This window comes from Malurus melanocephalus, unplaced genomic scaffold, assembly GCF_030028575.1.
Source record: "Malurus melanocephalus ecotype Western Australia unplaced genomic scaffold, MMel_1.1 scaffold_23, whole genome shotgun sequence".
Classification (NCBI taxonomy): Eukaryota; Metazoa; Chordata; class Aves; order Passeriformes; family Maluridae; genus Malurus; species Malurus melanocephalus.
The window spans coordinates 4250282-4274940 of NW_026623255.1; the positions used below are offsets into that span (position 1 = coordinate 4250282).

Here is a 24659-nt window from a genome sequence, read left to right on the forward strand (position 1 = left end):
TCTGTGCTTTTTAAGATTGTATCTTTTATCAGTACTTTGTTTTGTTTTTTTTTTTCCATTGGGCAAACTCAACTTAGATTTGCAACATTCTTAACGTTCTAAGTCTGAAAAGTCACGTTAGAAATACTGGTGGAACATGAAGATCACAAGTTTGGCACAGAGATCTTTCCAAATAACAACATTCCTCTTCTTATTACATAAACCCACTCTGTGGGATTTGTTGACCTCATACTGTAACAGTGCTAAACAAAGCTCCTAGCTAGACAAGAGATGCATGGATTGATGGATGTTTGATAATCATAAATAACACCTTGTTGAGGCCACGAGCCAGCAGCTAGCACAAATCTCAAAACAAGCATGGATGGAGGACAGCAGGAGACTTTGCTTAGGAATCTCCAGGTCCATCCATGCCAATTCTTATCAGATGGGTTTGGCAAAGACATTTAACCTCTTCTTTCAGAGTGGATGATTACTTTCYAAAATTGCATGGATGCTATGACAGCTAATTAATTATAGCTGTATTATGCTTTACAAATTTAATTAGTATAAAGAGAGTTAGTAGAGAGAAAAACTGCATGGAAAATGCAGTTGAACATAGACACAATGCTGGAAAAACACTGTAGTGAGATAGAAAGAGGAGAAAAATAATAAATAAGGAAAGACTTTTGAATAATGAGTACATAAGAGGTGTGCATGAAARAAATGAGCAGTGTGCTGTCTTCCAAAGGTATTAGAGGGGAAAAAGAAATTAAAAATTAGAAGCAAGGCAAGCAAAGATGAATGGATTTGAAATATAAAGAGAAGAAAATAATATGAAAAAGATGTAATAAAAGCAACACAGACCTTAAAGTAATGAATCTTTCCAATATTAGGGGGAAATGGTAGCATACTTATACTGGCCTCACACCATGTTAACACRATACAGCTCTTAATTCCTGAATTATGTTGTTAAATAATTAACTCATGAATCACAAGTAAACAATTAAAATTYGGTTCTATAAACCCAACAACTGAGAATATAAAACTGTCACAGTGATACCAGATTTTAGCAGAGCCAGTATTGTAGTTAGTTAGGGAAAGGGCAAAAAAAATTTTAACATCTGTAGCGATAAAGACTGCTAGAAGTACCTGGGCTCCACTTCTCCAYGGAACAAAATAAAATGGATCATCTATTATTTAAATGTCCTGTATTAAAGATGAATCTGGAGAAGGCAGAAGAAGGGATTACTAGAAACTCTGTTACTAGACCTGCCCGGTTCATGGTTTGGGGGAGCAGGATTGAAAAGGCTGTCACTCTAAAAYACTGAGACAGTCTTGAGTTCATGCYAAAATATCTTTTCCTCYTATATSGCTAAAATTAAGAATCATAAAATCAATCTTTACAGTTCAATGGACAATAACCCATAGGTTCTGTAGCACTATTTAATAATCTTAAGAACAAAGAGCTTCAGGAATCTAATAACAATTTTGTTTATTTTTGTAAAAGCAGTACAGTAGACAAAGTATAAAAAGATCACCCCATGCATCCATAAAACAAAATAATTCCTTTTCTCTCATGAATATCTGTTTATTTTCATATATAGCAAAAGAACATGTACTTCCAAGACTAAACAAGGCAATTAATTTGGATTCTGCCAAATCAGAGTCATCACAGCCACGGGATTACTTTTATTTTTTACAATGAGAGGACTCTGGGAGCACAGATCCTGCTGTGYCGAGCCATCAAATTCCTTCATGAGAACAAACTGATAGGAATGAAAAATCTAAGTAACAGCAAATAATTATTACAATAAAGATATGACAAAAAGCTATGGTAGTTACTTACCTAGTCACATTTAATTTGTTTATACTTGCAAYCTGTTATTTTAAAATAAATAGAAGACATTTTATTTTTTAGGAACACCGACCCCTCCATCTTCCTGATGCTTTGTCTTGCAAAACACCTGTCAGCAGCAAGAGTYTTTGAGGATCAGCAAGGGGATGAGATGTACCAGGGTTCCTCAGCACCCCCAAATAACCCCCACACCTGGGGGGGTTAGGCTGATTCCACAGCTCCCGTTAGCCATTTTGGCTAGAATACGTCCTTCGGGAGCTTCCTGAGGGTTCACTTCCCATGGCCTGGGCCTAGGCATAGGAATAGGACTGGGTGTCGAAGTAGCCCTCCAGCTGCTTGCAGAGCGCTTCGAAGGTCGGCCGCTCGCCGGCGTCGGCGCTCCAGCACCGCAGCATCATCTCGTACAGCGGCGCRGGGCACGTCTCGGGCTGGGGCAGCCTGAACCCATCGTCCAGCAGCTGGATCACCTGGTGTCCTGGCATACCTGCGAGCCAAAATGAGTTCATCAGGCTACTCAGGGACTGCTTAGGGRTGCCATGAGTTCCTCCCTCTCTTCATCAGAGAATCACCGTAGAATGGTTTGGGTTGTAAAGGACCTTGAAGATCACCAAGTTCCAAACCCCTGCTGTGAGCAGGGACACCTTCCACTAGATTTGGTTGCTCAAAGCCTCTTCCAGCCTGATCTTGAACACTTCCAGAGATGGGGATTCATCTCTTACTGTTTACCAGCAGTTAAAAATCACCTCCAACATTTCCCAATCACCTCACCCTGACTGCGCCACCTGCAAGGCACCACAAACAAGTCTGTCCGCATTTGAGGCTTTTCCTCCCCCATTCATATTTGTCAAATTTTTTCTGACATCTACTTAGCTTAAATAGTTCCTAAATCCCTCTAGTCTCATTGACTACAAAATCTCTCAAGAAAACCATCCTGCTGCTGATTTTTCCTCACATTTGAAAACTTTTCCCTAAAGTCAGCCCTAAGTATCCTGGAGGACAGGTGTGCAATGGCATCCTGCCTCCTATGTCACCACAGGATTATTTATGGAGAATAAACCATTCCCCTATCTTTGCTATATGTTTATATCCTAAGACTATTGTCCTGTTCCCTTCCTATTTTTCACTCTTTAAATTAAATCTTGAATTGTGTTTTAACTTCTTTTCCCTAGATCTCTGAATGGTGCTTCCTCTGCACATCACCCACTGCCACCACAAATCAATGTAGCCTCTTCTCCCAGCTGATTACTGAGAACAAACTCCTGGAGGTAATAAATACCAAATAAGTAAGCAGGCATGGCAAAAGGACATTTTCTACATTCAAGATACAGATAAACTATGCTTTTGCAAACGGGTAACACTGACTGCATTTTCAGACAACAACCAGAGCCACAGTGTTACATATTGTTTATATTAAAATCACTTATTTATGTGTTCATATGAACACACCTATGGCTTATATAAGATTTCAGCATATTTTGCTTTGTGTTTTTTTTTCATCAGAACAGTTTTGCAGGAGGTGAAGGTGGGAATCAAAAAGCAAAATCAATTTTTCCTTTTACAGGAAATATCAGTTTGGGACCCTGTGAAATTTAGTTTATGGTAACGCACCACCCCTCAGGCCTGTATGGATGCAACATAACTTTTTTTGCTTTAGTCCTTTCCTTGTGYTCTGCTCACCATCACAAAATGAGTCAGTCAATCATCTCACTGATATCTTGTGTTATTGGAGCCACAGTTCCCTAAGCATTTCTCACAGCACTAGAAAGAGTAGCTGCTCTCAGACTACTATATCTACTTTTGAGGTTGGTGACACTTTATTTTTTAAATTTATTTAATTCTTGTGATCCTTTCCTTTATGAAGATATTTCACTGCTATAGTCAAATATGAGGGAAGGGGGTAAAAACACCCTAATTTATTTTTCAGACACTTTCTTCCTGAAGTGCTTTTGCAGTGCTTCACACATAATCTATTCTTCCATGAGTTATACTAAAAAAAAAAAAATTAAAAAAGGGCAGGTTGGAGAATAAAARGCCCTTCCTTTATTTCTTCCCTTTTTTCCATTTTCCAAGAATTGACATCTTTGATCTGATGCTGGAGGAAAAGAGCCAGCTGGCTTAGGTGCCTGTGCAGCACAGGTTGATTCCAGCAAGAGGAAGCTTGAATGTGTGCTAATCACATCCTTTGCAAAGCTTCCAGGGAGCCTGGGGAAGCCAGAAGGTCTGACCCACTAAATGGACCTCATCTGAACAGCTTTCTTTCTCTCTTTAAAGTTTTAACCCTTTAAYAATTCCATAGTACAGGCATTCAACCTTCTTTTTTTGTGTCGTTCTGAAAAGAAGATAAAATTAGACATCATTCCTGAGGTAAAAGTACTTACCAGCATATGGCATCTTCCCATAGGTAATTATTTCAAACAGAAGTATCCCAAATGACCAGACATCTGATTTAATGCTGAACCTGTTGTACCGGATTGCCTCCGGAGCTGTCCATTTCACTGGGAGTTTTGTTTCCGTCCTAGCTTCATAWATGTTTTCATTTTCTACCTGTCACGGGCGAAACGAAGCAAGCCTGATTTCAGATCTKCTTCAGCAAAGTCCTTAAGCATCTGACCAGGCTCAACACATGTTTAATCTTATCACCTTTTAACCAAACTCTTGTCTTTCAGGTAAGCATCTATTTTCTGAAGTCTATCACTGGATTTGGTTTCGCAGTTGAGAAATGAAGAGGCTTCATCAGAGGCTTTTCTAAAGAATTTATCCCTTCAAGAAGTGATCACCAAGAAAACACACAGCACTGGAGTGGCTCCTGATTAATTATGATTTGTTACTGTGAATTTTGGRCCTGGCATGCAGGATTTCAAAAGCCTGTCAGGAGTGGCAGTGGAAACATCCTGCTGACACTAGAGACAAAATGTCTCCGCGTCTGGTCTTCAGTAAACAGGAAAGGCAAAAGCAAGAGCGAATGAATTTTGGAACCTTTCTTCTGTGATTTATTGTGATGTTGACGGGTCATTGACTTTGATAACAGTCACTTAAGCAGGTTTTTGGGGACCAAAGGATAAAATCTGACTGATCCACATTAACATATTAGCTTCCAGTGTGTCAAATTAATGTAAAGTGTAGGTGAAAGACACACAGAAAAACTGTTGACTTGCAATTTTGTAGAATCATGTTCTTAAAGGCTTATTGCACAGACATCTAAATTTTGTGAACATTTTTYTTCTCTTTAATTCCTACATGTGGTTTAGTATACACAAATCAACCCCAAGTCTGGGTCAAGTTTTTTCACATGCAAATCCAGGCAAATGTACACCAGATTTTGCTTTTTTTGATTGTTTAGTACAGAATGTGTTTCCCAGSTGCAGTGCTCAATAGTTTTGAAAATACTAGTTTTTACTAATGTATATCTCTATACTGATACAGTTGGCATCTTGACCACAAAATTCATCTCTAGAAACAGRAAATTATTTCATTGTAATACATAACGCATGTGAAAATTCAGATTTTATTTCTCACACTTAATTTTTTGTATGTGACCATGTTAGTGTTTTGGCTTAGGACACAAAATTTTCCTAAGAATGTCTGCCCAAATGACTCTATGACTGAATATTTTASTAAAGTTCAGTTTTAACAAGAAATGTCAACAGCTGTAAATTATTGYTCTCTCTAGTGAGGACAGAAGAGAAATATCCATTGTGGGTGTTTTGCATGTACAAATATATATATTTTTATGTTTAAAAACTTGCAATGTGAACTTATGCATATTTAGAAAAAACAAAATTAAGTGAATAGAACTTTCAAAGTCCCTTGATGCCTTTGTTAAGCCATTATTCTMTACTYCAGTATGTAATAAATCCAATTCTATAATGAACTTCAATTTCTGTTGCTTGAATGGAAAAAGCAAACCAAAAGCAGAAGATTTTTTTCACTGTTTTTCCTTCTCAGTGCAACATAAATATATAATAAAACCCAAACAAACACAGACCTCAGAAATTATGGATTACATATTGAAATCCCTAAAATATGGCAAGTTAAATATATCCAACAKTGATTAAATCATTTTCAGAGGTAGGAAATTTCATTTCTGAATCACAGCTCTTTCATAGGGAGATTTTGGTCAGTGGTATTTGGCATTCTCTGCCTTCAAGGGCTAGAGGAAAAAAAATGCAAAACAATGCATGGCAAAGAATTTGCAATTGCGTCAGATTTAAAGCTCTGAGAGCTCACTTTATGAAATTTGCTGTTGGCTGTGGAGAGGAATAAGATCCTTTTATGATTGCTACCTAAGTTTGCAAGCATCATGGAGGCAGTGGGGCAGTGAGCAAGGACAGAAGAGCTGTCAATACATTTGTATATGCCTTCCTTTACAGGCCCAGGTCTATAATTTTTCCACCATTCCTCTCCATCTTGCAGACACTGTGGATAAAGGTTTCCCAGCAAARGGTTTTGCTTGCCAGGCTTTTTCCTGGGTGGCTGGGTGGGAAGCAGACACCAGGATCCTTCAGACGGACACAAAAGCACAGGACAACTTCTAACCTTGCATAGGATAACACAGGTAGAAGATACACATGAACACGTTATAGGTCCTTTTCTCGCTGGGGTAGCCTTTGTCTGAATCCTGCAGTTCAGGGGCTCCAATTCCTTCTTCAGTGAACCTCTTCCACCTCGTTCTCCAGAGATAAAAGCAGAGACAACTAACCCTCTCACAACCTACCTTAAAAACTCTTGCAAGTCCAAAGTCTGCCACTTTGTAAACATTGTGTTCGCCAACAAGAACATTCCTGGCTGCCAGATCCCGATGGATGTAGTTCTGGGATTCAAGGTAAGCCATCCCAGAAGCCACCTGAGCAGCCATGTCTACTTGGTGTGCCAGGAAGATTTGAGAGCCTCCGTCTTCTGTTTAAAAAGAAGATGACAAGAACAACGTAATATTTACAGATTTCAGAYTGAGATTTTCAGACTGAAATAACTGAAAACCTGAGTGCTAAAAGCAGCCAACAGGAATGAACAAAAACACGCAACACAATAAAGTAACAACAAGGCCAAATGACAGGGACTAGTGAATGACATTACTTATTTCATAATTACTGASTAAAATTGCCTGTCCCATCTTCTCTAAATGAGTAGATACTTAATGCAACAGTTGATCTAGGCTGGGAAGGAGCTGCTGACACAGTCCAAAGAGAAAATCTTTTCTCTACTGATAGTAACACAGTATGCATCTTTCTGACAGGTGCATAAAACTGTTCCAAACCGTGAGTAAGAGTTAATGTCAGTACCCAGTGGCCRTAGCCAGAGATGACTAAAGATGGAAAAGCACAGAATTATCCTTGTTCCCTGATCTCCAATGATTCTTACTAGGAAAAATACCGTCTGCTGTCAAGTGTAACTCTCATTTTCACTTTCCAGTCCACTTGACTGCTTCACGCTGTTATCTCTGTTGTTGCTGCTCCASAGTAGGACTCCTTGAACTGTTTTCAAGCTGCTTGCTTCTCCAGTAGAAGTTTTTGAAGCAATGGATATGTATTCCCACCACTCTAAAATAAGTAAATCCCCGAAACTGAGATTTGGCAATCAAACCAAACCTTTGTAGCAATTTGGGGACAACAAGCCAAGCTCCACATAGCAAAGAATTTAARCCCCAAGGTAATCCATGTTAAACCAAATCAGTGTTACATTCAAGGACCACTGTCACCCAATCCCAAATTCTGCAGCACTGAAGCATGAGTTCCTGCCTCTGTAGACTCTAACAATTCAGTTTCAACTTTCTGTTTCAGAATCTTAATATCTAAAAGCTGAATGCTTGCTGCTGRGCTTAGTGGCAGTTCTCCCTTTTCATCAGGTGAGCTACTTACTGCCTCTGTGTTAGAGAAATAAAATTTTTGTAGCTGCCAGKTCTCTGTTGTTTATTTTTAATTGATTTTCAGTGACAGTGTGTCTTAGCATTGTTTTACAYAGCCCCCTCCTGTTCTGGCATTTTATCTCTCATAACCTTGCAATCCCACCTTAAGAAGAGTGTRAAATTCCATTGTTTACTAATCTATTCTGCAATCTCCAGGCCTTGAATTTCTTGCTCGCCTGGATGTTCTGACATGAATAGGCAAAAAAAAAAAAAAATTATTAAATTTCTCCTGTATGTGTATTACCCTTTTTGAGACTAAACTCATTGTCATGATAATCCAACACTAAGATTATTTACTCCTATTGTTGACTCAGAATGTCTTTTCCTCTCTTACATATGTTTCATATTGCCTGGACGTCTAAAAGAGAGAGGAATAAAAAATTGAGCTGTGTGAAAATCCAACAATACAATACTCTGAAGATTTGCAGTTCTGATAACTGGCGGGCATCAACATTTATTATTCAACTTCCTAGACAAGGATATAAATCCACAAATGAAGCTCATGTTGTATTTAATGGGAAAATAGCTAAATGTGTACAAGCACTTTGCATTAGTAMCTGCGTTTTGGAAGTTAGCCTACATGAGAAAATTTTAAATGTTCCCTTTCACACAGCTTCATCTGCTGCTGAGAGCAGACAAGGATGCTAAAAAACTTGAGCACAGTTTTGTCACCGGTCTGCCRATGCTCAGGACAGCCTGACTTAAGCTTGCTTCCAGAAGCAGAAAACAGCAATGTCAAGAGGAAAAGGGATGATTCATCAGCCTCGTGTTTAATGATCTGCTTCAGTGCTGAACAGGAGTTGGAGCTAAACCCTCCCTGCTTTATTCCCTGCAGGACACTCAGGTKCACCATGATAAAGGACAGGGAATGAGATCCACCTCTAACACGAAAGTGGCAGCTGAAAAAACTTTTCTGTCCCTGGGGCCTCTTTGGAACACCAGGCTGGCCTGACCCACTGCCTTTAGCCTGTGGGCTGAGGGAGGGGGAGAGGCCACTCTCGCTCTGGCGAGAGCGAGAGCTCCAGTGTCTCTTGGATGATCACCCTCTGTAAAATGGTTCTGCAATGCAGCTGTTATGGAGCTAAAGAAGGAAACGTTTTAAGGAGGAGCCTCAGCTGATCAGGAGCTACAACTACGCACAGAGATAGAGGATGAAATCATGGGTCTCTTTGGGATCTGAAGGGTAAATCATGCATGGCTGCCTCATAAAGATTTCTCACAATACCTCCAAAACTCTGGGCTGGGCCAGACAAAGCACACAAGTTCAAGCACAACTTGTCTAGGCAACCTGTCCCATGCCTCACCACCCTCATATTGAAGAATTTCTAAGAATCACCTAATGTGATTACCTAATGTAAACCCCCTGTCTTTCAGTTTAAAGCCATTCCCCCTYRTCYTGTCACTACCTGGTCTTGTAAAAWGYCCCTCTCCAGCTCTCTTGTAGGTTCCCTTTAGGTACTGGAAGGCTGTTATAAGTTTTTATGTATGTATATATATCTATGTTCATATAGCTATGTCTATGTTCAACTTTAGCACTCAAAATCATGCACTACTGCTAAATTTAAAAGATCTTCCCATGGATTATTCCTTAACTGATTAAGAAAATGTAGCAACTCCATATCCTTTTTTACTAATATTTTTCAACAAAGCCCTCAACCTCATATGAAAAATTTATTAGAGAAAATATTAAAGAAGTCTTGGGGTCTGCACCCTGTTCTAAGCAATCAATCACAATATCTTATAKAGAAAAGACAGGAAAATATTCTCATTGACAGATATCTAACACTAAAAAAAGAGAAAAATAAATAAGTGGCACTTTCTCCAGTGAGGTCATTGCCTCCATAATAATTCACTGAACTTCAAGACTGCGTCCCTGCCAGAACAAGCCCCAGGTCTATCAGAACTGATAAAAGCACTCATACATTTATKACAATTTCATTCACTTCCAATTACTAAGAAAAGTTTTCAGGAGCATTTTTCTCATATTGGTGGCAGCTCAATAACTCTGCATAGCAGTGTTCGTCATGAACTCTCCCAAAGTACATTTACAGTGTGCACAGGGAATTCACATGTCCATCACTATTAAGTAGCTGTCACTATGGTGAAATGTGATAGTAACTGTGAATAAAATATTAGGRACTTTTAGAGCTGGAAAAGCATACCATGCAGTTCTAGGAGAGGAGTAGAAACAACGAATATCTCTGGACTTTCCTCAGCTCTAGTTTGCCATATTTACCCATAGTGCACCCAGAGACAGAAACTTTCTGGAAATATTTTCCTGTTCCCTGCAGAGCTTAGTCTCAAGAAAACTTATCAGGAGCTGTGCACTCCAGCCAATACAGGACACTCACAGTCACAMAGATCTATACAAGCTTCAAACCTCTCTCCTCATTATTCTCACTGACAGCAGCAACTTCYCTCTCACCACAGTACCTATCAAAGCCCTTGGATCTCTGCCTCCACCTCTTAGTTCTGTGCACCTCCCTGTGCTTCAGCCACCAGACAAGGAGGGATACCACTAGGCTGGGTTTCAACTGGACATTTTTATGGATATCTTGGTGGCTGCCTGGAAACCAATTGAYTTTCCACAKYCTCTGRTGRAGAGACACAGGASCARGCTCTTGGGCAAGGAGYAGAGTGCTGTGCATGCACTGGTGAYTGATCCACATACARGCTGCARCGCTGATGTGCCCTGGACCTGTTTACTCTGTGCACACAAACAGCAAATTTTTACCTCTGCAATAGCTGTGACTCATCCTGGCTTTCTCAGRGCTATTTCTCCAGTGCAATAAATGTTCCCATGCACAGCAATAATTTCCTGATGTGCCAGGCTCTTTCAATCAGATAAGCAGCAATCTGCACACAAAGGCACCAAATATGAGAATTTAAAGGAAATTTGTGCCTTGATACCTCTGGTCAGTAAATGCCTACAAACTGTAGATGATCTGGCCCATGGTCACTGCAGACCCTCTCTGGGCAGCTCCTGGTAGGGCTGCTCCTGGGTCAGAGATTTCTTTAGCTGTAATTGTGCGTGGACAGAGCCTCATTTAAAAATGGTTCCGCAGAGAAGGTGGGGGAAGGCGTGTGTCGTGGATAGTGCTGCCTGTGTCTTACACAGGGCTTTGCTTTATGGGCTGGAAACAGAGAAGAAATTCAGCACGACAATGGCGGYAAACATTTTGTCTTCAAGAGATCATTACAGCTCTAAAGACATTTAGCATCTCACAGACATCTGCTAAACTGAAAATGGGTAACAGCACTAGAATCAARCATTTCCCAATAACAGGAGTGAATTGAAAAGTGCAATCATTATGCTAGTCTGTTACAGGCTGTACAGTTTTATTTTTAATTATTATTTGCCTTCAAAAGAGCACTTTGAAGTGCTGCTGAGATAAAAGCCCTGATGAGAKAGGCAAGGGACAAATTTGTAGTGAAAAGCTACCCCTGACTAGTAATAGTTTTCAAAGCTGTTAAGTACATTTTGTGGAAGTGCCTCTATTTCATGTCAAATATGATGACCTATCCTTCTGGATACTTATATTTTTATTCCTTTGTGTATGTTCCCATCTCCTCTCAGAACCTAGTGAAAAAATATGGGCCATTATAAGGCAAGAATCAGATTGTKAATGTGATTCTTTCCTACTTCTCAAATATTTTGGCACATCAGAAATTCATAAACCTTTCTTTCCACTTTTCTCACCCCCACACATGACAAATAATTCAGTTTTTATATTAAACCAGGGTGTTGTACTTCTATCTTTTATGTTAGCGTATTTACTAAGCCGACAACTGCAGCACCCTTAAAATGAGTTTATAGTCATTTACTTACTTTGAAGGTATTCTAGAAGACTTCCATATCTCATCAGCTCAGTAATAATATAAATTGGGTCCTCCAAAGTGCAGACAGCATAAAGCTGTATAAGCTTTGGATGTCTCAAGTTCTTCATTATTTGTGCTTCCCTCAGAAAGTCTTTTGGATCCATTGAACCTGAAACAACAGCATATAACAAAACATAAGCTGAGGTTATTAAAGGCCTTCCTACCAGCCTGGCAGTCTTAAGGGGGTAAAACTGAGATTGTTCTCTGTCTTTGAAAGTACATTAGCATCTCAAATCTTCACAGTTCCCACAGAAAACAGACAGTGCAGCTGAAACAAACAGTTAATGAGTGAAACATGCCGGTTGCGTGGGGACAGAGAACATATGTGTCCCAGCCACCAGAAATATAAAGGCTGAAACCAACCACCCCCAGGCCTCCCCCAAACAGGAAAAAACAGTGAGGCCAGAATGTTAAGAGATACATTTTAAGCAAACAACTGGTTAATGAAAGGACCAGAAACTGAGGTGAGAGCATCTAGGTAATGAACATAAAATTTCTGAGAGAAAACTAGTGCTGCAATAAAAATTTGTTGCACTATATTTTCAGCTTCACCTATCAAAGCCTGAAAGCACTGRAATCACTTTAGCACATGCAGAGAAGATGTGTGCATTTTATATACACAGAAACAAATAGCTATTTAAAATGATCATGTAATAGCAACCCCATTAGAAATACCAATGTATGCACAGATGTAACATTAATTTTACAATCCCTTAAATGCCAAAMTGTCTTAACAGTAAATGATGCCAATTTTTTAAATGTTACATAAGGTCATAACACCTCTAGTTCAATTCATATACATASGGAGCCAATGCAGAAACTATGTCAAAGAAGCAATCAGAAATCCACAGGAAGCTAAAGTCATGTCAAATTTAGGATAAAAACTCATAAGCCCTGAATAGGGGATTGATTAGGAAAACATGCACAAATAAAGCAAAGCTTTCCATATGAAAGATCCAGTCGTGATCAGATATTGTCAGATGTTTGAGGAAGTTGGTAAATAATATCTATTTCAAAATTCTTGTACAAACAAATGTGAAATTTTTCAACTCTCAAATGTCTCTTTCCTCCCAAATCAAAATAGTTTAATTAAGAAAATATTACAGTGAATATTGGGGAGGAAARAAATCTAGCTATCCAGGTTATTCTGCTCTGTGTCATGTTTAAAAACAAGCTAATCTTACTCAGTAAGCAGACTAAGCCATTTGAGAAGCCAAGGCTGCAAGTATAAGAGTCTTTATGGTTTTTTTTTTTTTTAATATTAGGTAACCTATAAGGTTCATTTGGGAGTTTGACTCTGTTCCAAACAGGGATGTTTAAATTAAGTGAAATTCTTGGAGGATGTTAAATGGCTCAGCAATAAAATTCCAACAGAAAATCTGTTCTACAAAATGAACTAGAAAATCAGCCTGTTCTCCCAACACCTACCTTGAATRCCACCTCCTGAAAAATGCTCCAACCTACTTCCCAAAACATAGCAAWGATTTCATATCCTCGCATCTGTACAAGAGGAATGACTCAGAAATGCTCCTGCCATACACTTTATAAAAAAAAGAGCCATTTGACATTGCTGCTCAGGAGAGCAAAGATTACATTGCAAGGAACAGGTGCTCCTCTCTTCCATGTCCTCCTACTTCCCTTGGCAATCCCACACTGCCCAATTTGGCAACACTTTATAGGATGTCATTAGGAGGAATGGTCAAAGTTAATGGATTKCCATGCCATCAATAAATGGTGAGAAGCCAATGATAGATCTCTCCAACAGGTACAGGCTCTACTCATTTTCTTTAGTCAYTGTCTGAGGAAAGTGGGGACCTGCATGAAGAATAAATGATCATACTGGGTCTGGATAAAGCAGATTACAAAGGAGAGAAACCCCAGATATCTGTAAAGCTTACTGTATGTCCTTTTCCTTAGAATAGCACAATCTTTACAGATTTACTTGAACTTTCCAGCAATTCTATTTTTTTTTTTTTAAAAAAAGATTAAGTTTAGGGCTGTCTTTATAGGGTTTGGACTCACTTTGATATTGATTTATAAYTATGCTCCATTTGCTTACTCGTTTCAAGATATATGCATTATCATAAAAATCAACCTGGAATCTACAGAGAAGCTGCACGGTGTGAAGCATTCTGCCTCCAAAAGCAAAYGCATGAGCGTGACTAATGATTTAGCATCAGTGCCAAAATTTGACAAGTTGATCCTAAAAAGGATAAAGTACTTGCTCACTTAGGGTCTGCCAAATCATGGCCCCWCTATGGATCATTATACAGGATTTCTTCACCCCATAGAATATGACAGTCTGATTTGTTCCCACCATCAAAGTTCGCCTACAAGGAATTTCTCAGTTTAATAATGCTATAAACTTCTTCCAACAAACTGGAACCAAGCAACATGTTTTTCACATATGACAACTCTCAATGATCTGATCAGGAGGGAAGTTTTCCATTAGCTGAATAGATGCAAAACCTTTTCTACACTGTAAAAGCAAATAACAGTRACAATAATGATAACAAACAAGAAAAAGATCAATAAGAATTTCCTGCATGTTTTAAAGAGCATATGTAACCTTCAGTTTCACTTAGTTTATATCTTTAAATAGCACAAGCATCAGACAGTGCCCCAAACCCCAGAGGCCTTATAGATCTTATATTGTGCTTAATAAGAAGATTGGATGCCAACTGAAAAAAAAATTAACAGTGTCTTTATGAGCATCCTGCCTAAAATTAGGTTTTARCAACTGAATAAGCAAATTAAAAACTGCCTCTAAAAGCAACCAAACATGCTTGTTAGAAATTAGTTGATAAAGCCTGTGACAATAGCAGCAAAGAATTTATGGTACATCCCTTTGAGGAAGGAAGCACATGCCACATGGAGTTTCAAATAACTGAGGGGGTTTTAGCTTGTAGCTGAATATGTGTGTTTTTAATGAAATATACATTTTCAGATGTGGTGGTAAACACAAGATTAAAAGCAGGCTACTGTAGATAGAAACCACTTGGTCATAAAACAACTAGTTAACAGAAGCCTTTACTGAAACAAGCAGAGGCTTCTTTCATGTGAGATACCAATTTGGGAATAAATTTATCAGAACCTGAGGAAAATATGGTTTTAATAATCTGGTTTTCTGAGTGATTTTTTTTTTCTAAATGTCAAAGTCATTTTTAAGAAAAAAATGTTGGAATCTCTTTCTTTGATATGTTCTATGTTGTGCTGCTTTGCCAGGAATCACCTCTAACTTAAGCCTACTTAAAAGAGGTATAACAGTTCTGATTAACTTTTCTTTGGAAATATTTTCTTCTAGATCTGAAGAAGCTTCACATTCTAACATAAACACTGAATATCTGGAAATGAGTTAGAGAGGAAGGTCAGTTATTTTCCAGATTCCACTGGCCTAAATATAAATGGCCCTTAAATATTCRATAAACCCTTCACAAGACTCTTTGTTTGCAACTTTCAATTAACCTTCCCAAATTACTTCAAAGTAACTTTGTACTTCAGAGGAGTCTAGCCTTCTGAAGAAGTTTATACAAAATTAATTTACTTGGAGACTACATCAAGCATATAACTGTGATCCTCTGAAGAAGTTTATGAGTAATRAAGAAATAACATTATAAAAAAACAAGTATTTGGTAACACAAGAGACTAAAAAAACCCTATTCACATGAACAGATGAATATCTTTATCTGAATGTTCCCAAGCAGCTTTGTCACCATACAGAAGCAAGCTTACCAGTGAGTGTAGGGTCACATACTGAATTAAATGGAATAAAAGGATCTTTTCTTCAGGATAATCAGAGGGCTTCCCTGTGTGCAAAGCTTTTTACACTTCACATGTATTAAAGAGATGACATATTGAAGAACTGAAAATATTATTAAAAACTCCACTGACAGGACCAACCTAGACACTATTTTGGGAAAGCCTCCTGAAAAAAAATAATCATGCTTGGACAGCTTCCATGCAGAAYGAAGCTTGAAAGATGCTTTGCAACATGATAGTGACAAATGTGTCCATCAATTTCAACAAGCATAAGGAAYTTTATCAGATACAATTAATTGGTGATGATAGATGTCTGCTTCACATGCTGACAGCTGGAGAAGCAAGCTAGCCCAGACAATAGGTCCTAGAAAATCCATCACACTCAACACAGAACAAAGTGCAAATCCGTTCTGCAGTGATTTCTTCTAAAATAGAAAAAATAATGTCTCAGTGAGGAAATAAAAACAGAAATGTGAAATGACATGTTCAGGGACCTGCATCAAGACAATGCTGTGCAGAACYGAAACCAGAAATAACAACTGCTACTTTCTAGACTTTTGCTATCTACTGATCCCTACACCTCTTTGAAAACTGTGGGTCAACAGCTCAAAAGTCAGAGATGATCCTTAAGGAACATCTCTATGTTTTGTTTTCTCATTCACACAGCCATTGCTGTGGTTTTGGATGGTAAAATGTCACAGATGTCTCCAAAGCAGAGACAAGTGAACAAGTGAACAAACAAGGAGAATTATCTGAAAAGAAGTATGACATCAATACATCTTTTTGTTTATAGTCACACTTACCAGCAGATTGTAAAAGGAATAAGRAGACATAATGGACAGAACATTGACTGAATGACATTTGAGAGCAAAGAGTGGAATGATCACAGGGAATTCCAGTTGCTGTAATTGTGCTGAAGGGACAAGGGATGGATTGTGTGCAAATTGTTGACTTTGGTGTTGTGATTATGGTATTTCGGTTTTTGTGTGGAGAATTCTTTTTCTTGATGTTAATGAAGTTCATGAAGTGTTTGTGATGAATGTGGACTTTARTGATAGTTCTTGCATATGTGATGCACAGAACTGAGGTGCAGAAGGTATTAGGTTTAAATGGAAAACTTTTGGTAGTGGAGGCTACATGGATGTTTCTGTGAGAAGCTGCTAGAAACTTCTCCCAAAATTGTCACAGAAACTGCAGAAAAACAAAAACCCTTCAACATTTTACTGTTAGAGAATCAAGACATTACTTTATTTCTGCCCAGGATGCTCAGGCTAGGATGTGCAACAGAAATAATTTCATCCACATATTGCCTGAGTTTGCAGAGAAAARCATTCCATGACACATAAATTTTACCAGATCTTTCATAAACTCAAAGAAACTCAGTCAAAACTCATAGAAACTCAGTGGTTCAGTGTTCATTGGTCACAAGTTACACAGTTCTTAGTATTTGTTTTCCTATTGGATATGGATTTCTTGGCCTCTAATGCTAAGTAGGTCCTCATTCTCATCTCTCTTTTCACAGATCAGGTGTCTTTGACCACGCCAGGGGTGAGGTTTGGAGCTGATGTTCTGTTAAAGGCTCTTAATGGTCCTTAATGATCCTTATCTTCTGTGCTACTCCCAGTCTGTTGAGATGTTAACTTCATCAGACCTCACCGGGTAGAACAATATCTTGGAAAGAAACTTCAATTCCCTTTCCCTGGGGCAAAGGCAAACAAAACTGATTAAAGTTGCAAAAAAATTTTACATTTCATATAATCTCCAACATGACGTCCAGCATAACCAGTGCCAGTCAGCTTCTGGATTGGCCCACTGCCAAGCCCAAACTCATCAGAGTTGACAGCACCTCTGGGATAAGATTTAAAAATGGGGGAAAGAAAACAARTGCAACACCAGCAACAGCCAGAGAAGAGAGGAGTGGGAATATGTGACCCACCCTGGAGCAGTCTGGCCCTGGAGGGATGAATCCCTTGGAAGAGACCCACATTGGAGCAGCTAGTGAAGAACTGCAGCCCGGATGCAGGCCTAAGTGAGGAAGGTTGTGGAGGACTCTTGCGTGGTAGAGATTACTCCATGCAGGAACAGGGAAAGAATGAGAGGAGCCCTTTCTCTGAGGCAGAAGGAGCATCAGAGACAACTTTTGATGTATTGACCATAATCTCCCTTCCCTGTCCCCCTGCATCACAGTGGAGGAGTAGGTAGGTGGTTTGGGAGTGAAGCTAAGCCCAGGAAAAAGGCAGCAGGGAAGAAGATTCTTGSATTCCTGACATCCACACTTTCCAATCATTGTAAAGAAATGTGCTTTACCAGCATTTATATTTTCTCATTGTAATGTACATTTTTACTCTATGTTTTATCTGATATGTGAGTGTTTATTTCTTCCTGGCAATTATTAAAATATCCTGATATATCTGAGATGCTGTTGATGCCTAAAAAGAGTGAAAATGTAGCTTCTATGCTGCACATCAATGTTTCTGAAATAAACAGTTTGYGAAATATCCAGTTTGTATACAATATTTGAAAAATTGGTGCTTGCTCCAAATTGGAACAGATTCAGATTTCTGAATACCCTAATTACTCACAAATCAGGAATCACATATTTGCATCAAGGGAGAACTGGCTCTGGGGAAGACCCATTACTGCCATCTCACCAGAATTCTGGGAGATTAATTTTTCCTATATGTTGGAAGGTCATAGGGCCATAGAATCATAGAATCAATAAGGTTGGAAAAGATCTCTAAGATAATCGAATACAACCATTAACCCAGTACTATCACGTTCACCACTAAACCTTGACCCCCAGTGCCACATCCACATGCCTTCGGAGCCTCTACAGGCACGGTGATTCCATGAGTTCCCCAGGCATCTTGTGATCCCCAGTGCTTGACAAACCTTTCCATTAAAAAACTTTTCACAATATCCAATCTAAACCTCTCCTGGCACAATTTGATGCTGTTTCCTCTTTTCCTGTTGCTTGCTACCTGGGAGAAGACCAATCCTCACCTCACAACACCCTCCTTGCGGGCAGTTGTAGGGAGTGATGTGATCTCCCSTGAGCATCCCCTTTTCCAGACTAAACAACCCCAATTCCCTCAGCCACTCCTCATAGGACTTACCCTCCAGACCCTTCCCCAGCTCCATCAGCCTTCTCTGGACACTTCAATGTCCTTTTTGTAGTGAGGGGCCCAGAACTGGACACAGCATTTGAGGTGTGGCCTCAGCAGTGCCAAGTACCGAGGGACAATCACTGCACTGGTCCCCCTGGCCACACATCCTGATATAGCCCAGGATGCTATTTGCTTACTTGGTTTTAAGCCTTTTAGCAGCAATAGCTAGAGTTTAAGTCTAGAAAAAGCTGTTTGAGAAATGAGAAGGATACTATACAATAAGAAATTGCATTTAGCCTTTCTAAAGTCAATTGAATGCAAAGAAAAACTAATGCATASAAATAGGCATTTATTACAAGAAGACATGGCAAGGGTTAAAGCGAAGACATTGGGCAAATTCAAATACAAAATTAGGTCCACATTCTTTCAATGCCTTCATTTTAGGTCTAGAAGACTTATTGCTATTGTCTAGTCAAGAACAAGCTGTGTTTTGATTAAATATAAATWCTAATCTCAGCAGAGGGATGATGTGTAATGGCAAACAACAGCAAAGTATTCAGATTATATATGGTCTAGAAYAGATGTACACTGCAAARTAATGCTCAGCAGAAAACCTCAAARTAACAGAAACCCYTTCTGGCCTTCAGGCCTATAAATCTATGACATGCTGATTGCATTATGCTCTTCTGTATTGTTCACCACGTGATTGTCCTACTTGATCAGCCCGCTCATGCTTGGTAATAAGAGCATTGTTCCATTTCACAGTTTCTCTGAGGTTTCCATCTCAGCTCCATACATTTGCCAGATCACTTCACATTTTACACACTGCTCTGCTGTTCTGAYCACTTTCTTGTCCAGAGATTCTACACTGTAAAATAATTTAGTAAAAAGTCTGTAGTTTAAAATACACCTCCTCCTGCGCCCCAGTGTAAAGACAAGTAATTTAGATTTTTGAGCCAAGCAACAGGATATGATAATTTTACAGTGTGCTACACTTGAAGCCTGAAACAKTGCTTATGTGAATATTGAAAGGTTCAATCATCAACACAATGTATTTCTTGATTATTTATTAACTAYTATGTTTTCCATTCATTTATCAACTCTATATTATGGTGAATGAAATTACCAGCCCTACCTTTTGCTGAAATTTTATTAGTACCAAGGTAAACATTTATTACTCAGATTAGGATGAGGGTATTGGTGTTTGGCTTTAATTAGTGAATTGTTATTTCTCATGAGTAACAATGAGAACAAGCTATGGAAAACCAATGTGCTGCCTAYGGTAAGGCACTCCAAATGGTGAAAAACACTGTATAGAAGAGGAAAATTCCCTGGAGAAGTAAGACTGCAAGGTTAAATGCTTACATTTCTGTCTGTTTGTACTGTTTTTGTAAAATGGGATAGTTCACAAAGTACACTGATAAGAGATTCAGTATTAATTACATAATTTATCAAGATGGCTTTGGGAAACAAAGTCTTCATTCTGAGCAACATTATGTGCAATGCTCAACTCCCTTATCACAGCATTAGGTCACAAACTCTGCTATCCAAGCACTGCATCCAGATGGGATTTCTGTCTGCACTAACTCAATACAGCCTGCCCTAACTCAATACAGCCTGCCATGAAATCAGTGGGACTGCTGCTGTTGACCTTAGCAAAAGTCAGACTCGAGTGGAAAAAACAGATAGAAAAAGTATTGATTAATCAAGCCATTTTTCCCAGGTGAGCTATGATACTACAAAAACAATCACAGCTGAAGGAGTTTCTTCCATTATACTGTGCTAGTCTTGCAGTGAGTCTTATGTTTATTCCAGTGAGGAAAAGATTTCAAGATGGTTTCTATTTACTGGATCACTAGGGAGACGCGCCTGCTCACTGAAGAAAGTACTGTCTTTCATATAAATTATAGAAGCTCTTTAATTTGAGCAATTTCTATATTTTCAGTTAAGCAGAGGGGAGAAAAAGTGCTTATTTTCTTTCAATTTACATGTCCCAAAACACAAACCATATCCTGATACAAGAGAGCTTCAAAACACATGTTTAAATCCCTCCCTGTTCAGAAGACTATTCMAGCAGTGCTCAARCATATTGATGGTWTTCTGAATCAAAGGTCTGAATCTGTTCTGCTTCCTGAATCATGTTCATTAGTGCCCAACACAAGCTTTTTCAATTAACCACAACTCATGTTGTTATCTTCTTTTCAAAATCTTGTATGTCATCCAGGCTACCTCTCTTATCTATGTGGTTCTTGCCATCTGCTGGCAGATATTTTGTTGTCAATTTAAAATGCACACATTACTTGAGGTTAATGAAACGTAATTAAGAAAAATGCTAAAAGCTGTATTAGTCACAATCTTATATTACATGCACATAGTGGGTTTAAATGCTGTGAATCAAAAATTTTGAGAAATTTTATTCAAGCAATACTAGGATAAAAGCGCTTCTTAAGTACAGACTTAGCATAATACAAATTCCATATTACCAGAGAAATTATTATAATATAGCACCTAACCACTAGRAAAATTCTACAGTTGACAAAACAGTAGTAAATCAATCACTTTACCAACAGATTATTGAATCTTAAGTTACTTAATTCCATACAAACAATACTGTATATACAAATACAAAATGGGTATTACCCTTGTTGTGGGTGCTTTTTTATGTAACACAGGTGTCAAATGAATTCAGCTCATCTAGAAGCAGGAAACTGTATAACATTTTAATTCAAAACACCAAAGAATATCTGGACCTAAATCTTTACCAATCTTCATGTTTAGGTGGGTAAATTTTAAGAAAGACTGCATATATGGATAGGCTCTCTTTGCMATAGCATTTAAAAAGTAAAGGAACATTCTTGCTAATATTTCATATTATTAACATTTAAGAATAATTCACATACCTGGCTTTAATGTTTTGATTGCCACAGGGGTGGTATTATTCCACAGTCCTTCCCATACTTCACCAAACTGACCAGATCCTAATTTTTTCACGAATTTCAGAGATAGTCGGTCTATCTCCCACTGATCAACAGTTTTRTAAGACAAATCAAAGGTAGCAGGAATTTGTACCTGGTAAAAGAAAATAAGTAACACAATAATTGAGACTTGTAATATTTTTTCAATAACATATACAAATTACTGTAACTGTGTCACGTAAAGCTGGAACAAATATAAATAATGTTTCCTTAGAGTGCACACATGTGATAAAGTGAGMCATGAGCATAAAATACAGCCCACACATTGGGTGCTTTTTGTTAGAAATAAGAAATATGCAAAGAAAGTATCCTGCCATTAAAAGCAAAAAAATCTCTAGCAAGATTTTTGAACCGTGACGTATTTTTTGCCAAAACCTTGTGGTTTTGTCTCAGTAATTACTTATGGACAGCTTGAGTTATGAAGTTGAAGATTTCATCTCCACATATATTTATAAAAAGGTGTCCATAAATCATGATTTGGCATATTTTCCCCCCAGACATTTGATGATTTTTTTTTTWAATGGCATGGTATTTCATCATTAATTTGCCAGCCTCAAGAATGAAACAATAACATTATCCAGAACCTCCTCAAAACAAGAAGATCATCAGCATTTAGAAATGGTAGAAGCAGATATGGGGTCAACACTTTCTGACAGATATCTGATGAGTAAGCTCACAATAAATATTTTTCACAATGTAGCATCCGCTCCTTACCTTTAGGCATGGCTCTTTGAGCAACACGCAGAGGCCATCACTGGTCTTGCTGTAATAGTCAACCAACTCATTCAGAGTTTTGAAAGTTTTCCTTTTGCTTAAGAAAAAGTTTCCATCCAGCCTTTTGATCCTGTAGTGCTTCACAGATGTACCATCAAAAACTACAAAGATTTAAATACATTAGGTATTAATGTATTAGGTGTCCAGGAATTATTGCAGCAGTACAATATCATTCGTGCCCAAAGCATCATCAGGTTCCTAAATATATTTATGAGTACCTTAATATAAATTATTTTTGTTTCAAATATGGCAACCATAAAAARTCTCCTTCAAACCAAAGCCCATTGTTCAGATAGCTCAATACATCTCATCTATTAATATTCAGCCATTTAGATTTGATGCAGAAGAACTGAAGTAGAAGTACATAAATACATCTTCTGTGAGGCAGCTCATGTTTCCCATCTTTGATGACACCAAAACTGCCCAAAAGCATCTATTTGACAGAAAATCATTTATTCAGTTTTTAATATGCTTCATCCTTGTTTATTGTAGTGTTACCATTCCAAATAGCAGCTGCTGGGCTAGCAGGCATTTTAGAGGAAATTTTAGAGGAAACATATTTACCCTACACATGGCTATGATTCGCTGCAAAGGACTCACATCTTCCAAGGGTTGTTTTTTTTTATTTTGTGCATGTTTGGAATACGCAAAAATCAGGCGAATAATGCTCCGTTTTAAGCAGTTGATTAATTCCTTTCCATTGAAATGTGATTTATTCTAATCTGCTGTGTCTTAATCAAGAAGAGCACTTCTCACCTCCTGTAGGTCACTCATTGGCATATCATGACACTCAAAGTGTCCCTCCCTATGAYCATCAGGGAATTCCAGATGTGTCAGAAAAAAAGTTGGGTCACTGCATGCTGGGGCTAGACCTGGACCAGCACCAGATCAGAGAGACACAAAAAATGCATATAAGTCACACACACAAAAAGAAAGAAAGGAAAAAAAGAAAAAAGGAAAAAAAATATTTGGAGACCAGTAGTTTAGAGATCTCCTTTACAAAGGARTATCAGTAGTTACAATAGCAGGCCCAGAATTATCAGAGAGGGCAGTTCAGCAGAGCTGAAAAGGTATTTAGACACTTTTGAGGGTGTCATTTACAAGACACTCCATTATTTAGGTATCACTGCCCATTTTCAATGGGCAGTAGAGAGTKTATATTACATGCAGAAGGGTAACTAATTTAGCTCCTAAGAAGGCTACAGCTGTTAGCTCTAACATTAACAGTGTTCCACAATAAACCTAGCTGAGAGATTCTTTACACCACTGGGATTTTGGCGATCACTTCGGTTATAAGAGAAGAATACACGGTGACGTATGTAGAAAAAATATAGAATTGGTTGCATGAAGTTAACAAAGCTGATATGAAGATAATCTGTCTCACCATCTAAATGATGAAATCAAAGAGGTAATCTCTCCTTCCTTAAATAATATCATGGATAAGCAAATATTTTTGCACTGTACTGTGAGATTGCCATCACAGACCACCAGAGTGCAGACAGGAGCTGTTCAAAATACTCCACCTCAGGTAGTATTTGTAGGGACCTGAGAATTTAAAATTCTGCATGAGGACAGGAATAAGAAAATTTGTAAGTAAAATCCATATTACAAAGATAAATACATCACACTTTTCAAATTAAATTTCTTTCATTTAACACCCATAATTGCTACTTTTTAGCTGTAAAATTCATGAATGTTTTTATGATRTATCATTTGGAAATGGAGCTGAAGCAAAATGAAGGGAAGAGTAATTCAGTAACAACAGACTGAATATGTAATGCCTTTTCCAAAGTTCACAGGAAAATTAATCCAAGCAAATTAATTAGTCTTTATGATGCATCGAACAAAAGTTCCACAGGATGACTGCGTTAATCCAGTTGCAGTAGTATATCACAGTAGTAGTTTGACTAACTGCTTTATTTATTAGAAGTATTATAACTATTTACTTGTGAAGTAGATAAAATTAATAATGCAAGAGCTTGTTTGAAGGATGTGTTCTAATTTCCTAAATGAGCCTTTTACAAAGCCTTATAACTGACAGCATCCAGGTCAGGTGGTGATGTGTGTGGAGAAGCTGGAGAAAATTTCTGCACTGATACTGCCTCATCTCATATTAAGTAGCTGAGATTAGTGTAGTATTTGACAGGGTTTTGTTTACTTGTATCCCAGGGCTGAGTCTGGCTGTACAGGTCCCACACCACACACTTGCAACTCTGCAGCTTAGTGGGGCTCCTCATGTCACTCAGGAAAGAGATATCCATTACCCCTTCCAGTCATCTCTACATCCAAGCCGCACTACCAAACAGGACAGGATGGTAATCTCAGTTTCCAACAGCTTGATGGTAGTTAAATTTGAAGACTGCAGAGTTTTTCTCCTCAATTCRTCTTTTCCAAAAGAATTACAGCTCCCCATTACATTTCTACATAGT

The 24659-nt window shown here is 38.2% G+C and overlaps 1 protein-coding gene across 1 annotated transcript in view; it reads right to left on the bottom strand.

The window, feature by feature from the left end:
- Positions 1 to 1455: 1455 nt before the first annotated feature.
- Positions 1456 to 24659, bottom strand: part of FRK (fyn related Src family tyrosine kinase) — a 49822-nt gene continuing 26618 nt past the window's right edge. Inside the window, exons 3-8 of the mRNA XM_057390205.1 lie at positions 22171 to 22331; positions 21382 to 21550; positions 11566 to 11724; positions 6545 to 6730; positions 4213 to 4374; positions 1456 to 2318 (exon numbers count right to left, since the gene is read on the bottom strand). Of these exons, the coding sequence (XP_057246188.1) occupies positions 2125 to 2318; positions 4213 to 4374; positions 6545 to 6730; positions 11566 to 11724; positions 21382 to 21550; positions 22171 to 22331 (1031 nt within the window). The 3' untranslated portion in view covers positions 1456 to 2124. The remainder of the gene's footprint in view (positions 2319 to 4212; positions 4375 to 6544; positions 6731 to 11565; positions 11725 to 21381; positions 21551 to 22170; positions 22332 to 24659) is intronic.